This window comes from Atta colombica, unplaced genomic scaffold (assembly GCF_001594045.1).
Source record: "Atta colombica isolate Treedump-2 unplaced genomic scaffold, Acol1.0 scaffold225, whole genome shotgun sequence".
In the NCBI taxonomy this organism is placed as follows: Eukaryota; Metazoa; Arthropoda; class Insecta; order Hymenoptera; family Formicidae; genus Atta; species Atta colombica.
In genome coordinates this window covers 1,156,313-1,174,230 of record NW_017259322.1, presented here as the reverse complement: position 1 = coordinate 1,174,230, position 17,918 = coordinate 1,156,313, and the positions used below count along the sequence as shown (strand labels likewise).

At 31.4% G+C, this 17,918-nt stretch overlaps 2 protein-coding genes across 3 annotated transcripts; one reads left to right on the top strand and one right to left on the bottom strand.

Annotated features, from left to right (window-relative positions):
• Positions 1 to 1,860: 1,860 nt before the first annotated feature.
• Positions 1,861 to 10,678, bottom strand: LOC108688148 (mitochondrial coenzyme A transporter SLC25A42). 2 transcript variants are annotated; one of them, XM_018194286.1, is made up of 6 exons: positions 10,515 to 10,678; positions 6,302 to 6,551; positions 5,695 to 6,020; positions 3,271 to 3,536; positions 2,343 to 2,517; positions 1,861 to 2,022 (listed from the first exon to the last, which is right to left on the bottom strand). In XM_018194286.1, exons 2-6 carry the CDS (start codon positions 6,452 to 6,454, stop codon positions 1,887 to 1,889), a joined length of 1,056 nt encoding a protein of 351 aa, XP_018049775.1. In that variant the 5' UTR covers positions 6,455 to 6,551; positions 10,515 to 10,678; the 3' UTR covers positions 1,861 to 1,886. The 2 variants fall into 2 exon arrangements, with proteins under 2 accessions (XP_018049775.1, XP_018049776.1); XM_018194287.1 differs by having other exon boundaries at positions 6,302 to 6,456.
• A 2,956-nt stretch (positions 10,679 to 13,634) lies between these two features.
• Positions 13,635 to 17,821, top strand: LOC108688147 (splicing factor 3B subunit 2). The gene is made up of 3 exons (XM_018194284.1): positions 13,635 to 13,748; positions 15,189 to 17,249; positions 17,394 to 17,821. The coding sequence occupies exons 2-3, from the start codon at positions 15,198 to 15,200 to the stop codon at positions 17,460 to 17,462; spliced, it is 2,121 nt and encodes a 706-aa protein (XP_018049773.1). The 5' UTR covers positions 13,635 to 13,748; positions 15,189 to 15,197; the 3' UTR covers positions 17,463 to 17,821.
• The last annotated feature ends 97 nt before the right edge of the window (positions 17,822 to 17,918 follow it).

The window sequence follows — 17,918 nt, the reverse complement described above, 5'->3', positions numbered from 1 at the left end:
GTTAAGAATAAATAATCTTTTACAATGCAATGTGTGTGTTGTAATTTACATTCTGAAAATTTTCGAAAATTGATCGCTAAAAAAACGTACATACATTATCAAAGAGATAGAATTTATTAATAATTCTGTTTAAATATTAAATATTGCAAAATATAGAGAAGGTAATGATTTTTTGCATCGACTATAAAACAACGTCTTCGACAACATGCGACCATGATTCTCTTTTTTTCTGTCTATTACATTTATTTTACATATTTCAACATAAAATATAATATGGCATTTAAAAATATATAATATATACAAGATATGAGAAAGTATTTGATTGCAAGATGCTCAAATGTAATTAAAGCAAATGTACAAATCTATTTTTTTTACATTAAGGTTCCTAAGTAGTTACTCCAGCCATTGAATCGTGACGTCATAAGTGAGAAATGACATGTTAATTTTTCTTGCATATCATTTTTAAATAAAGAGAATTTGGATAAAATGATAAGATCGCTTTAAAACTCTTGTAAAAATGGACGAAGATTCTTTATTTCTCTTGGTAGTAAAGAATCGAAAAAGGCATGAAGTGAAAATAGATTATGCATGCATTGAGTAAAACCTAGTAAACTTTACGTGTTTTTTACGATTATTTATTGACTCGAGAGAGATAAGGATAATTTTCGTCCATTTTTACAAATATTTTAAAGCGATCTCATTTCATTTCATCCAAATTCTCTTTATTTACAAATGATATGCAAGAAAAATCAACATGTCATTTCTCGCATATGACACACACAATTCAATATGGCTGGAATACTCTCAGGAGATTTAATAAATTGTAATGTAGATATTGTTGTCAGTAATTAATTATAACATAGATTCATAGCAGTATAATGTTATATCTATTTTTTTACGATGTTTCACATGTTTCTAAATTTTATTGTCGCTATCAATTGCAGTCTTTCTTAAAGAAAAAGATGTAGATAGATAGATAGTACTAGTTGTAGCATCAAAATAAATCAATCAATTACACTATAAGCATAATGATCAAATAAAATATAATCTAAATGTCAATTTCAAGCGCAACTTATCTTAAAAACTGTACAATATTTCTATTTTACACAGGCTTTTAAAAAAATCATCGAGAATTCTCTTGAGTATTTCAATCTTTAAAATGTGCCATGTACACGATTCGAATGAAAATTATACTATTGTTTGTTTGCCTTTATTAGAAAATATTTAAGGTAAGTCAGAAAAGTCATATTTTTATATAAACTGTTTTTCAGTTTGTTTCAATCATATCTGAAGATACCTAATTAAGATAAGCTAAAAACCATATCTTTATTTACGCGTAATATTTATATTTCGATTTGGTATATGGATCTACAAGTATTTCATCTCTTCAACTGTTCAACGATTTCTATAATGTTTGGAATAACAATATGTACATAATATTTAACAATTTGTACTAATGATCTCCTGTATTGGCTTTTGGTAAAATATCCTCATAAAATAACAAACTAATTATTCTCTTTGTATTAATAATAATGCATCTACTGCAATATTATTTCTTGTCATTAATAATTTGTGCACGGTTACCATTTTTTTTTCTTTTGTCAAGCGAAAATTTGAAACGTACACTGACATATTGATTCATTATGATTCGTGATGAAATTATGATTATTAATTAATCATAATTTATGATTAATTAATGATTAATAATTACAATTATTACTTATATAATTATGTAAATGAAAATTAATAATTATATAAGTGTATTTGGACATAACAGTCAAACAATAATTATAATTAATATAATTAAATATAATTATTAATTATAATTATTGATTGATATTATTCCATAATAACCCCAAACTTTCAATGTTTATTTCATTAATCCCCTATGTATCTTCACAAATTATTTTCCTCAATGTATCTCGTATTGTATCGTGCGTGGCAAAGCTTATTCCAACAGCAATAGGACCCTTTACCCAATTCATGCTTAAGCCTTTATAAAAAGCCATTATTCCTTCTTCCCTGTAACATGCACAACAATAATTTATCAATTTTGTATAAATATGAAATTGCATTTATTATTAAAAAAATGGCAAATTATTAAATGTTAAATGTATCAATTTTTATGTATTTGTAAATAAGTATATTATCAAATATAAATCTAAATTCTTTTCTTTTGTTTCTTGAAATTTAAAAAATATTTTATTTTTTTGTCTTTTTTATTTTAATATTATAAGTTATTTTAATATTAACTTTACTAACAATTCATTTATTCAACATAATTAGATATTCGTTATACTCGATTATTATCTTTAAATAAATTAGTATCTTTAAATACTCACGTATAAATTTTCATGATAGTCGACGTGATCGTGTGATAATGCTGGCCCTTGATCGCTGACGTCTGCATTCTCCGCCGCACAATATCCAGTGGGTAGCTGCTTGTCTGACCGACCATTCCAGCGATGCCGCCGCAAATGAGCGAGGTCGAGAATCCCGGAATAGTCACCGTGTACACTGTTCATCGACACGTAGCCATCATCGAACATGAAGCACGCAGCACTTCGAAATACGCCGCCGGTCGGGCTTGTCTCGCGTCGCTATTAAAGTTAGTACCGTCCCAATATCAGGGGAAACAGGGTGCCCCCGACGTGCCCCATCGGTACCCTGCTTTACGATCATATACAACAGCCACTCTCATTCGTATAACTCTCGACTGTCTTTTTTTCGCATATTGTATGTGTATGTGTGTATGTACGCAGGTCATTCGATAAGTCTGATAAATCTTTATGAGTAAATCTTTTTGACGTGACACCTGGAAAGTATCATTCTTCAAACTCTTCCAGATAAAATTTCAACCAGAATTGATGCATTGTTCACGTAGTTGTTTAAAGCGAGCGAGAAATTAAGCAGTTGCCGCGAATAAAAATAAAAAAGGAATTCCATGCAAAATTAAGTGGTTGAGGAATCAATTCGAAGCCAAATTCTGTAATTTTGCACGGAATTCATTTTTTTTTTATTTTTGTACGCGGCAATTGTTAAATTTTTCACTCGCTTTAAATGACTACCGAATATGAACATCGCATCAATTCTAACTGACATTTGAAGAAAGGTTTAAAAAGTGATAATTTTTTTGTCACATCTTCAAATGAATTGTTACACCATTTTATAATTATTTACCAGACTTATCGAACGACCCTCGTATGTGAGTACAAGCACCGCCACCGTCGACGGGCATCAAAGAAATTCATCGTGTGAACAGGAACTCACCAGACAATAAGTTTCTCAGCATATCATATGTGAAGAAACTGCAACCGGCATATGGGATGGCACCGAGGATTGTAGCGGTGAAACCACGATAGGACGCCAATACTCCCTCTTCTTTATACATTCGCCAGAACGCCTGACGTAGAGTCTTGTATTCGGCCTTTAGAGTTACCGCCATTCTCGCTCGCATCAAATCTAATGGATAAGTCATAGTCTGCGACGTTACACCCGCGAGTGCGCCGGCCAGGAAACTCGCCCATGGCTTTTCTCTGTAAATATTCATAACACTAGAATAAAATTTGCATATAATAGCCTCATTTAAATCATCAGGCTTGCCGCCGGCTCAATGCTACCAAAAAAGTGAGAATAGTGAGTTTTGTATTTAAAATAGTGAGAAAAGAGATTTTTAAATACTGAGCAACAAGATAGTTTGTTTTAGATTTGATTAAAATTGTATAGAATGGATATCTAAGAATTAACACTTTATTATTTTGAATATATTATTCTGTGACAATGATATTTTCATTATTTAATATATCATTATTTAATATATTAAATAATATTATTTAATATTTAATCATTAAATTTAAAGGCATTTTTTGAATTTTAAAAATGGTATCGTTAAAAATACATGTGCGGCAGAAAAGACGACAAAGTTCTAATAATAATAGTATTTAAATTCAAAAATTGAAACAACTTAGGAATGAAACAAGTATCTGGAAACAAATTATTATTGAAGGAAAAGTTTTGCGGTATTTTATTAGCTCAAAATTATGTACACAATATCTTCACTAAAAACGAATAAAATTTAAATTAAAAAAAATTTCTTTTAAAGCTTGAAATTTCTACTTTTGAATAGTGACTATATTTTTTGAATTTATGAGTTTTATAATTTTTATATATAGAAAACTAGCTGACAAAAAGAAAAATTTTTCTTCTCTTTGTGAGTTTGTCAAAAAAATTTTGTGAAAATTTTCGACTATCTGTATCGTGAAAGTTTGAAGTTTTCCTTACAAAATCATTTAAAAAAAATATTTTTATGATTTTTTGTTCTTGAGTTATTCGAATTAAGTAAAAAAGAACATTTTGACTTTGATTGCTCATAACTCCATTAAAAATCATTATATTGGAATTAAAAAAACAGATTCTTAAAGCTGAAACGTTGATCTATTGAATGATATAATTGTCAATTAAAAAAAAATAAAATATATAAATTTGAGCTAAAAATATGGTTTTACTGTCCTTATAACTATTGCGCAATCATAACAATAGTAATATTACAAGTTGAGTTTTTATAACTCAAATTTCTATATATTTTACATTTAAAAAATTAGCACATTATTCGATAGAGTAAAGTTTTAAGAATCGGTTTTATTAATTACGATATGATGATTTTTAACGGAGTTATGAGCAATCAAAATTAGAATGCTTTTTTATTTGTAATCTGTAACTTGGTAATAAAAAGTCGTAGAAACATTTTTTTAAAAATGAACTTTTAAAAAAAACTCATGTCAGATAATCGAAAATTTCGCAACAAATATATTCTGTATATAATTTAAGCTAACAAAATTGTACAAAACTTTTTCTCTGGCCCAATATTATTTAGTATAATATTGCAATAAGTTCTACGCATTTGTACAAGTAATATCACATTTTTTAATAAGTTTCTTATATTGATAAAGTTAAAGTTAGCACAAATACTTATATGACAACACTTTTCATGACTAGCGTTCAATAAATTTATTTAATTTAAGTGAATTGGAATTGTAAATTATAATGAAATGCTTAAATGAAAACCGTCTTTAATCAATAATAAAATAAAAGAATTCCGTCGCTGTACAGGAGATTCAAATTATTTAAATCTACTCACAGAAAAGGAAAGAAAACACATAGGAAAAATTTTAAAAAAAGTATGACTTATTAGACAAAAATTATAGCAAACACAGAAATAATACAATTTTATCGGAAAAAAATGAGAATAGTGACTTTTTATTGAAAAAGTGAGCAAAAAGTCTTCTTCAAAATAGTAAGTAAAGTGAGATAGTGACTCAGCGGCAAGCCTGAAATCATAATGATTATTTTGTTTGTTAAAGATGTTTTTGGAGCGTCGAATAGCTCGCCGCAGTGCGATTGACTCATGATCTGCGGATCTGTGTTCGATTCCACCTGCGCCTAGCATATTCGATTTTTCGCGTTCCCCGTTCGGATTCGGCATTAAACTATAGGACTCCTCGAGTATTGACAAACAATTCTAAGGAGTAAGAATGCAAACTACTATTAAATGCAAAAACATAAGCGAGCCTCTGCTGCCCGAAAAGTCTAAAAAGCTAAAAATTGATATGCATGATACTGTGAGCCCCTCAAATGAAGTCGGAACTAAACCGAAGGAATACTAAGAGATTAAAAAAAGATGTTTTTGAATAATACCTTTCTATGCCATTTATATTCAGAATTCTTTTCCACTGTTCGTGCGCTGTAAACTGCACCGCCGAATACGGTACTATTCTGACCATGGTAGCGCTGTTTCCACGCCATAGACTGAGAAGACCTTCAGTGCGCATCGCTGTACTTAGGAATCCTACCGCTGCCCTGGCCGAATAGGGTTGTTTCGAAATTTGGAAATTGATCTTCGTACGATCCAACGGTGCTATCGTAGTCTTTGCTAAAGCTCCTGCTACCGCACCGGATATCAGACTCGTCCAGACTCTTTGAGTATTGGAAATCTCTTTTCCGATACACTTTTTTTGTTTGCTCTATAACGTATATATATGAAATTGTTTTTGTTGTCGTAAAAAATGAATAATAAATATAATTATTAATTATAACTGTATTGTTAGCCCACAATTATAATGTTACACTATTATAATGTTACATTAAAATATATATCTTTAAATATCTATAAATATATATCTGTAAATTGTTTTCGTATTAATTATGGGAGAATTTAAACATTTATATAACTGTGACACTTCTCACTCTGTACACAGATATTTATATTTTTTTTACGAATATAGAGTTAAATGTATTTTCTTACTATAATATCCACATCTTGCCTCTCCATTGATGGAGCCGATGTGGTAGGTAATGTCGAAGAGGTGTGTTTTCCAGCGATCGGCAGTACGGACACCTGAATACGTTCGAGAACCGCTTGACCACCCTCTCCGGAACGGGTTGCATGCCCGCTCATCTCTGGTACACCGAATTGTTCTGTTACCGATGGCCTCTCATACAAAGATCACAATCTTTCTTTTTGTATCGTTAATACATATCGATAAAAGATGACACTGTAAATATATTTACTTTATGAAAATTAAATAATATGAAATTAAGTAGAAAAAATAAATTTTGGAATCTTATAACTTGAACATTTAAATCGATACACTAGAAAAGTTTAAAAATTAAAGTTTTAAAAATTAAGAGAATTAAAGATAGAATAAAAATCTTTTCTATCTTTTTAAATTCCCTATAATTCCTTATTAAAATAATCAAAATATTAAAAATAATCAAAATATTCTGACTCAAGAATTTTTTAAAGTGAAAATTGCCAAAGGAGAAAGAAATCAAAGCTAATTATTAATCTATCTTTAATATCCAATCAATATAAACATTTAATATACAAACGTTTCAAAGTCAATAAAGAAAATAGAATTTGAAGAAAGAATGATAGACTAATAATGAAGAAATGTCAGAAATGTACATCTTTTAAGAAATAGATTAGGAACTTAAATTTAATACTATCATGTGCTTATAGTTAGGTAATATTGACGTCAATAAGATCAAAGTACAAACTGTATGACTTGCACTCTACAAATATACCAATCTCTAAAAGTTTGTAATAAATTCGAAGGAAATGATTCTCATATCGACGATGACATTCACTCTAAAATTATATTTTATATTTTACGTTTAAAGTTATGGAAAATTGACATAATTTGTGCTAAAAAGCAAAGAACAATATTTTTCTTCAATGATGATCGTTTGTTGAAATATTGTAAATGTAAAAATGGAGTTATTCATCTTAAACGATGAATAATAATTAGAACAGGAAAAAAGGGCTATTTTTATGCTGACAAGAATTATCTTCCAGTTGTCCAAATTTTTACAGTTTTTGTAAGTATTGTCTTTCTCGTTATTAATTTCAAGTGTTTATTAAATGTGTAATGCAAAAACGTCAGATGGACAATTCTTACAAACATTTCTGCATCGCGCATAAACATCTTTGGTATGCTTATGACGCATGTATATGTAAATTAGATAATCGTTTTTTGCATCTATATACTGTTGATACAAAAATATCTTCAAAGTCATCTTTTATCGGTTGCTATGCCAATTACAATTCTATAAGAGATTTCAGCGGAGCAAGATTATTGCTACTATTCTTTCAGAGAGATAAGAAGTTTTCTATAAAGATTTAAACAAGATAGAAAACTATCATTTTACTTGTGACATTGATACTTCATTTTTATCAAGATGTAAAATTTAAATATACAAAACAATTGCTAAACAATAAATTTTCATTAATAAAGCATTGCATATTGCAAAAACAGTTAATTTTTTGTATACGAATCGGAAAAACTTTCTAAATATTAAGTAGAAACAATAACCGAAAAACGTGTAACATCTCTGTTTTTTTAAACAAGAAGATATTGAGTAGTAAACAATTACATAATCTTTTTAAGTTTTTTCAATTGAGAAATTTTTAGAACTTTTTCGATTATATTTGAAATCTCTCTCTCTCTCTCTCTCTCTCTCTCTCTCACACACATACACATGCACGCGTCCTTGCCACGCATGACGCATAATCATCACGCATTGAGAAGACATAAAGCAACATATATATACATACAGTGAATATAAAAAGTATTCATACAGAATATTTTTTGAAAAAACTTTATTTTAAAAAATTAAATATTATCCAACGAGAAATGAGTCATCGAATCGATGTCGAATCGATATCGATACAACAATTTCAATATCAATTTGACGTCAATTATTTAATTGATGATCATTTCTTGTTGGGAAATTATTTACAATTTATTTAAAATTTATTCATAAAGAATAAAATAGACTTTATGTTTCTTAAAATTATATATACCAAAAAGATGTGTATTGATTATAGAAAATATATCATTTGAAAAATAAGCGAGAATTAAAAATTCCATTGTTTGGATATTCAAAAAGTATTCGTACAGTCAAGAAATTTAGCTTCTAATATATACAGAAATACATGCGAAGTTCGTTTGTTTATGTTAGAATAGAATGTATTCATTGTATAAAATTGCTAATTAATATTTATTTTTTACAAATAAAACTTTTTTTCCTTGTACGAATACTTTTTGTTCTCACTGTATTTATGCATAGTCACGCGACAAGATAAACTATAAAGGATATTCATGTTCCAGTTCGGAAACATACTGGTTATTTACCTAAGAGGATCATGAATATCCTTTCGGAGAATCCACTTTAAATAAAAGCTTAAGAAACTTGTCTGACGCGAAGATTTGAGTAAATAATTTGCTTAAGCGGGCCGAGATGTTGAGTATTTTTAGGATCCACTGGAATGATTTGCGAGATTGCATCCGGAACAAACTCAACGATTTCATCGCTATTGCAGCATGAAACATGCAAATTGGAATCAAAGATAGGGCAAACTTTTGGAAACAAAGGATTGAATAGCTCCAAGTATGACATTTATTTCTTTTTTCAAAATTAAATGAATTAATTAAATTAATTTTGAATAATTTTAGTAATTTGTTAATAAAGAATTTTTACGATAAAAAATGTTCTAAGAAAATGCAATTCGCTGTATATGCAGCTCACAATTAGAATTCCAGGTATATTTCCAGCTTGCAAATGATGCATGTTGGATGAAAATCAAGTCTAATTCTTAGAATAATCTTAATTCATTATAAAACGCTGTAAAATGTGGCGCTGTGAGGATATTATGTAACTTGTTTTTGCTACTTAAAAATCTGTTTGCGAACGAAGATATGAAAAAGATGGTGAAGGAAATTGGGTTATTGTTGAAGCACATAAAAAATAAATAGCGATAAATAAATCAGGTGCGAGATTATTATAATATGTAAATGCTGTCATAACTTACACCTGTAAGTTACACCTGTGTAAATAGCTAACATTTCGATCCGCGCACGACTAATAAATACCAAGTTATATATTGTGACCAAAAAGTTTATTATTAATGAAAAATTCAATCAATTTTATTAATTATTTTATATCGTTAAAAAGATTATGTAATACCCTTCGTTAATACATATAAAACTTTATTAGTAGAAATTAAAATTAAAATTAGACTAATAATCGTTTATAAAAATTTCTATTAATCATTTTGTATCGTTACGGATGATATAATATCTTCCATTAATATTTTTAAATAATATTAATATTATATAAAAATTACTGTAAAACTTTACTATTAACAAATTAAAATAAAACTAATAATTATTACCGATAATTTCCACTAATTTTATTATCAACTTTGAAGCTTCATTATCGTCCAATTTTCCGTGATTCATTAAAGAAATATCTGACAGACCAAAATGTTAAAAATAACTAAAAATAACTCTACATTAAATCAAAGATGTCATGTTGTGTTAGAAATCATCTTAGATAAGTCAATACAATTTTCCATTATGAATAATATACTGATGTATTATCATTAATTAAATAATAACACTTATTAAAGCTAGAATAATAGATAATAAATGATGTGAAAATGTTTAACAAACATTGCCCATTTTTTCAGATGTCTTTTGGACTTTGTGTTGTTCGACAGGTCAAGATGTCTAAGAGCAAACTACACCGCTAAAATATGTGACATTTGATAAAATTTCTATTTATGGTAATTCCAACAGACAAGTCACCGTGCAAAGTGCGCTAAAACAGCGAACAAATAGAATGTAGAATAAGTGTGTACGTATATAATACGGCGAACATGCCGGACGTGTACTTGATTAACTCGAGCTGCGATTGTCGATTCGAATCTATCACAGACAGGTTGATTTTGTGTCTACACAAGGCGGTCGAAAACACTCAGAGAGGAAAACACTCCTCTTTCATTTTATTTCAAAAAAGCTGAAGTAACCTGATTAGAACGATCTCTCAAGTCGAATTTCAAGTCGAAGCAAAAAAAGAGGAAAATTAAGAAAAATAGAAAAATAGAAAAATCAAATGTAATTCGTGGCTTATCGATTAGCATTTTCTGCGACGTCACAAATAAACGAACTAACCTCACTGCCTGTGCTCTGGATGATAGTATTTCGGATCGAATTTCCTTGACACGTATTCACTGGTATTCTCTCCTCCTCCGTCGACCATCCGCGTTCCGCGACGGTTTCGTACGGTTTACACAGTACAGACTGTCCCCACTGGCTCCACTGCCAACAATGCTAACTGTCAGTGCGGATTATGCTGCTTGCGCAATGTGCAATGCGCGGACGTCATAGATTGCACTCTGCGCCACCCTATGGTCGATTTTGCGTCATGAAGCTTTTGATATATAGATGTGATACAATTTGTGCCATCCAACGCCACTTCAGGGTATCGATTCTGCATCTTGAAATGAGGTGAAAATTACAAAAGTGAGCAAAGTGAGAATTTAATGGAATACTGATAATTTCATTGGTCAATACCTAGTTTGTTCACTTTTGTAATTTTCCTTGTGTTCCAAAACTTAACTCTATCAACTCCGAGTATCTTTTATCTTTATTTCAACAATTAATGACCAACAAGGATAAAATAATACTCGAGTTGACAGAGTTGAATTTTGAAACGCAATCCAGGGTATCAATCGTGAAACTTTATCCCTAAGATGGAAAATGATAAAGGTGCCATCCCATGTACATGGAATCCGAACGATAGAACGGATTTCTTAGGGGCTCCCATAATAAAAATAAAAAGGAACAGGGAACAGAAAACAGAGAAGGTCGGTATTCATAATCAGATTTTATATTCAAGACCGTCTTAAGTATGGTCTTAAGAATTCACGAATCAGAAGGCTGCATTAGAGTCTTAAGACATTACTTAAGATAGTCTTGAAATAAGACTCGATCACTGGCCTAATACTCGTATTCATACGTTATGGCCTCAAAATTTCGCCACAATATAACCAGTAGAGACACTCAGCGAAAAAATGCGAAAAATTCGCGCAGGTATGGCTGCGCAGCTTTTGTTTTGGATCGGATCCAATGAAATGCAAGATGACAAGAACGTACATATTACACAGATCCCGTGTGAGCAGATATCTGTGGCAAAAGAAGACAATTTAAGAGCTGCGTTGTAAATATTTCTAAAAAATGGATAAAAAAAGAAAAGTTATGTGCAGTATTAAACAATGCAGTAATAATAGTAAAAATTGCATTTTTCTTCGTTATTCCAAAAATATCGTAAGATAAGTTTTATAATTTACAAAAAGTAAGTAGTTTATGCTAGGTTAATTAAACATAAATGTAATTTTGTGAAAAAAGATAATATTTTTACATTGACAACGTTTACACGGCATCCTTAATTATGTTTTTTAGAGCAAAGCAATGAACTATCGCATGGGGCATTCTCTTTCGGTCCTGGCTTTTTCAAACGTCATGGCGGATACTTACGTGACTGCGACACGGAAATCAAAGGTGCGGAGTGTCCCTACTGATAATATTGTGATCTTGCTACAAATGCTTTGAAGCGTTTGATGGACCAATTAGAAGAAAAAATTTTACAAACTGATCAATTAAAAAACTTCAAAGCATTTGCAATATTGCATTGACCATACTCATAGTCAGGCCTTATATTTAAGGCTTCCTTAAATTTATCTTTAGATATTCTACGAATTATTTCAAAGACTAAATTCCCAGCAAACGAGAAATGGATTAAAATGGATTTAAAATTTTTTTCTATCCGAATGCATACTTAAATAGCGAATATTTTTTTTAGATTTAATTGAATTCAATTAGATTCAATTAGATTCAATTGGATGCAATTGGATTGAAAAACTGCATTTTCTATTCAAAATTTTTAATTGAACAGTATTCACAATGCACAGAAAAAGCTAATATTATTTTTAAATTGAAAAGCATAGAGATATGCTTCATGAAATTCCTATAAATGAATAAAAATACAAAAATTCAAAATTGAAAAGCATTTATTTTAACATTTGTGAATCAATATTTCTGAAAATCTGAATCCATTTCAATTCATTTCAATCCATTTTCGTTTGCTGGACGTTATAAGCGAAATAAAATTTTCGCACATTCTTAAATATCGAAATATCGATACACCAACATTTCTTTCGTAATAATTTTTAGTAATATAACACTACTTCTTCATCCATCGTTGTAGATTTACAAAAAAATGTTCTGAATATTCGTTTCAATTTTTAAATTCAACCAACTCAGCTGAACATATCATTCCGTAAAAATTTTCTCTACCCATCGCCTGAATGCAATGGAATTTTAGTGACAAAATATATCTCATAATTTATTATTTTTGAATATTCAAAGTAATGTTAGGTAAGATAATTGCACAAATTATGCATATTACTGTTTTCGCATTAAAATAATGAAATATCGATTAAATTAAGCAAATTAGCTTGCGACATTCCGTCTATTTCCATTCCGTTCCGTTTACATGGGACGGGTAGAGAAATTTCTTACGAAATTATAATGAATTCAATTTTCTAATAAGAAATCCATTCCGTCGTTCCGATTCCGTGTACATGAGCATCCTAAAAAGTGAAAAATTTCTCCATTAATTTCAATGATAAAAATTTTCACTTTTCATTTTCCATCCTAGAAATAAAGTTTCATGACTGAGGATCACTTTCACCAAGCTCCGATTAATTCAACAGACTTAGGGTTCCAACAGGATTTCAACTGACGCTGATGTCGAAGAAAAAATGCAAAGAGAACAGTTATAAATATAGATTTGTAATACTAACTTATGTAGCAAGATTTCTTTCTGGTAGCTGTTTGTTAATAATTTATTTTTGTGTTCAATATAGTATGTAAAATTATAGTTAATTATAATTAGTCAAATATGTTTACTTTTCAGTTCACATTTTTTTTCCGACATTAGCTTTAGTTGGAATCCTGCAAAGTTACTAGGTCTGTTGAGTTAATCAGAGCTTGGTGAAAGTGGTCTTGATAGGCTTCCGACATATCTGTTTTTTTGTGATACTTGATTGGCTGATTATTCTGGACATATGTTTTCGACTTTAAATTCCCTAGCGTTTGACCAATAGTTTTTAATCATGTTCCATTGCTTTTCAATGGAATGGATTTTCCTATCTTATAATCAAGATTTCATGATCGTTCATGGTAATCATGGTGCATTACGAGTTACGGTATGCGTATAAAAGGAGTTAATTGCCGGAGAGTGTAATTTTAATGTGTTTAGTAAAAAGTAAGAAATAATAAAGACTACGCACGTATTGACTTATATACGCGCATGCATTAGAAATCTCTTCGATACGTTTACAGGTATGAAAACAAACTTTCAACTTCATATTTTGTCTATCTCACGTTTACGGTAGTAGATTAGTTTGTAGAAGCGAAATAAACAGAAGCTTTGTTCGTCGTATAAATATGTTTGAAATTTTAAAAAGTAAGAAAATTCTAGTGCAGGAATGAAAGACAAATCTTAAAATTGTAAGCTTAGGATAATTTCTACAGTAAGTCAAATTGCTTATTGTAGAAAGCCCATAACAGATAATATTCACAATGGATTATTAAGGGACAGAGTTATGTCTGCAGCTTGAACATCTAGAAATTGGTTTGCTCCAACTTCTTTTGTACTTGTTGGAGTAAGTAGAAAGCATGGTAAATTTAATTACTGAAAAGAAAAAAATAAAGCAAGCCTCTGATTGAGCAGCTAACGATTTAGCACTATGATTTTCTTGAGGTCAGAAAGCTAATCGAGAGTTTTTAGAAGAAGAAGAAGAAGAAGAAGAAACATGGTAAGAACATGTTGAAGTATGCAATGCAAATAAATTGATGACTAGTTGATTATGAATATTATATGTTATTGTGAGTTCACAACAACAGGATTATCACAGACCTGGAAAACAAGGGAAAATGTAAAAAAGTCTGGAATTTCAAAATTTGCTCACAATTTCCTTATACTACTCCTATTCCAAATAATTGTTATAATTTTTTAAATATATCTGACGTTTATAGTTCGAAACTGACGCTTAGTTCAAAATTTAGTTTAAAACTTTAAATGATTTTAATAAAATAAAAAAAAAATTCAAATTTATATTTTATTCAGTATTTTTATTTGATCTTTCTTTTTCATTGTAACTGCATTCTTTTTTTCAAAACTAATTTATTTTTTATTGGCTTGAATTTGCACCTAAAATTTTACTATGCTACTAAGCTTTTTTTGCATTTTTAATAATATAGCTTTCCTACAATTCTTAAGTCTAAATGTTAGAATTTACATATTTTATATTAGTCATGAAAAATTTTTTATTTTCGTCTGGAAAACCTGGAAAAGACAGGGAATTTTTAAATTTATTTTCTATGGTAACTCTGTTGCAATCTTAAGATTTGTTTTTCATTATTGCACTAGATTTGCTGCAGAATTTTCTCACTTATTCAAACATATTTATTTTAAACAATAAAATATTGAACAAAGTCAATGATCGATAGATAGATAGTTGACAAAATTAAATTAATATTCAATCGAACATATAAATTATTAAATATAAATATATTTATATATATATTTTTTTCTTTTATATTTAATTTATATATTTGATTGAATATTAATTTAATTTTGTCAGCTACTTTTGTCTCGATCATTTGTTCAATATTTCATTGCTTTTACATTAACACGAGTATCTTTATACTAATATTTATTTTACTTTAACTGCTTTACATAAAAAATAGTTGAGTTATAAGAAAGACCTTTCATTTCAGTCGTTTAGCATGGATGCCAAAATTCTTCCGAGTCTCTTGAGCTTGAAGGTGGCTCCTCCATCGGAGTTGTCAAATCAGAACATTGACAATGGTGTTGGGGATGGAGATAGCGGCTCTGTCAAACTACCAGCTGCTTTGGAACAAGCTCTGGCATTTAAAACAGAGAGAGCCAAGGAAGTAGGTGGAGATCTTTACGATCTTGTTGCTGTAAGTAAATCACCAAATGATGATCGCGAGGATGTTTTGAGAAATGTGAGTATAGAAGACGTTATGACGGAACTGGAACCAACGACTGAGAAGATAGAATCCAAATCGAGCAAGACGAAAAAGAAGAAAAAGTCAAAGAGGAAAAGGCATAATGCGGAGAAGAAGGACTCTGAACAGAAGAAGGATGGCATTGAAGAAGCAAAGAATAAAGAAGATATGCCAGAGATAGAATATATACAAGAGATACCAAGTATAAATGACTTGGAGCCTATGTACCGTCAATTTGCCAGAGTCTTTGAAGCGTTTAAGTTGGTGGAGCCAGAACCGAGTCCAAACGATGCATCTGATAAGGGCGAACCCATTGGACAGTATCCACCAGTAACAAATATACAAAACTCTGGCACTGGCATACCAAGTAAGGTACCATTATTGGACGACTTCGATGACGAGGGGAATCAACAACAGCAGCAACAGGGCACAGGAGAAAACGGTGCGCCGCGTCTGTCTAAGCGCAAGCTCAAAAGGCTGACGCGGCTGAGCGTGGCGGAATTGAAGCAACTGGTTGGTCGTCCCGATGTCGTGGAGATGCACGACGTTACTGCACGAGATCCAAAGTTACTGGTGCAGCTGAAGGCCCATCGAAATACTGTTCCAGTGCCGAGGCATTGGTGCTTCAAACGCAAGTATCTCCAGGGCAAACGAGGAATAGAGAAACCGCCATTCGATTTGCCAGACTTTATAAAGCGCACCGGGATCACAGAGATGAGGGCAAGCTTGCAAGAGCGCGATGACACACGTACATTAAAGGCAAAGATGCGGGAGCGAGCGCGACCCAAACTGGGCAAGATTGACATTGATTATCAGAAGCTACATGATGCGTTTTTCAAGTGGCAGACTAAACCACGTATGACGATCCACGGCGATCTCTATTACGAGGGCAAGGAATTCGAGACACGCTTGAAAGAGAAGAAACCTGGAGAGTTGTCGGATGAGTTGCGTACAGCTTTAGGCATGCCAGTGGGACCGAATTGTCAGAAAGTACCACCGCCATGGCTCATAGCTATGCAACGTTATGGGCCACCACCGAGTTATCCGAATCTCAAAATACCTGGCTTGAACGCACCTATTCCAGAAGGTTGTGCGTTCGGCTATCATGCGGGTGGATGGGGAAAACCGCCAGTAGACGAAACGGGAAGGCCACTGTACGGAGACGTATTCGGTATATCGCGCACATCTGGTGCGGATGCGATGGATGAGGAAATAGACCGGGGAATGTGGGGTGAACCTGAGTCGGAATCATCAGGCGACGAAGACGAGGATGAGGATGCTGAGGAGGGTGGCGAAGGTGGCGATGGCGAAGGAAAGGATGGAGATGGAGATGCTAGCGGACTGGTTACTCCTGGTGCCGAAGGCCTGATCACTCCGAGCGGCATCACGTCGATCCCGGCAGGCTTGGAGACTCCAGAGACCATCGAGTTGAGGAAGAAGAAAATCGAAAGCGAGATGGAAGGCGGTGACACGCCCGCGCTCTATACAGTGCTACAAGAGCGACGTACAGAAGGTCTGGGCGCTAGTATGATGGGCAGCACTCACGTATATGATATGACGGGTGCGGCAGGTGGCCAGGCACCGCCGTCCGTGATCGCTGCACGTCGCGGTGCCATCAGCGGCAGCGCAAGCGACGCCCGAGCGGAGAAGGATGGCGCAGTGGAATTGACGTTGGATCCTAGCGAATTGGATCTTGACTCCGAGGCAATGGCATCCAGATATGAGGAAACAATGAGGTCGAGACAAGCACATCTCAGGAGAGAAGACTTATCAGACATGCTGCAAGATCACGTACAACGACAGAAGGTATTATGTAGCATATTATTATATATATGTATGTAAATAATATGTGATATGATAATGTGAATATATAGATTTGATTCTTAAATAAAATAAAATTATTTTCTATTTTTGTCAATTTTGAGTTATATTGATTCTTTTCTGTTGCAGAGCAAACGCAAACGTCAGCAAATCCAGGATACAAAGACTTCTAAGAAATATAAAGAATTCAAATTTTAAATGTATTATTTCTTCAATTATATGTACTGTATTATAGAAATTAAATTGATTGAGATTGCATTTAAAAAAAATTAGATTTAATATATCACTTTAACATTGACATGATTACATTTTTCAAAAATAATTTTTTTTATATCTTATATTTACATGTGAGTGATTAGTAGAAAGATCGTATTAATTGTGTGTAATGTTAGTGAAAACGATTAATTAATGGTAACGATATTTGAATAATTACGTATATTTTCCAATAAATAAATATAATTACGTATATTTTCCAATAATTATCTATTTTTATGTAATACAAATAAATTATATAAGAGAATGTAGATTTCAGTCGAATACATATATACACATACAGACATATTTGTTTAATTTGTATCAAATTTATCAGATATTTCGATGTAATGGCAGTACAAACACAGTAGGCCGATAATCGAATATATATATATATATATA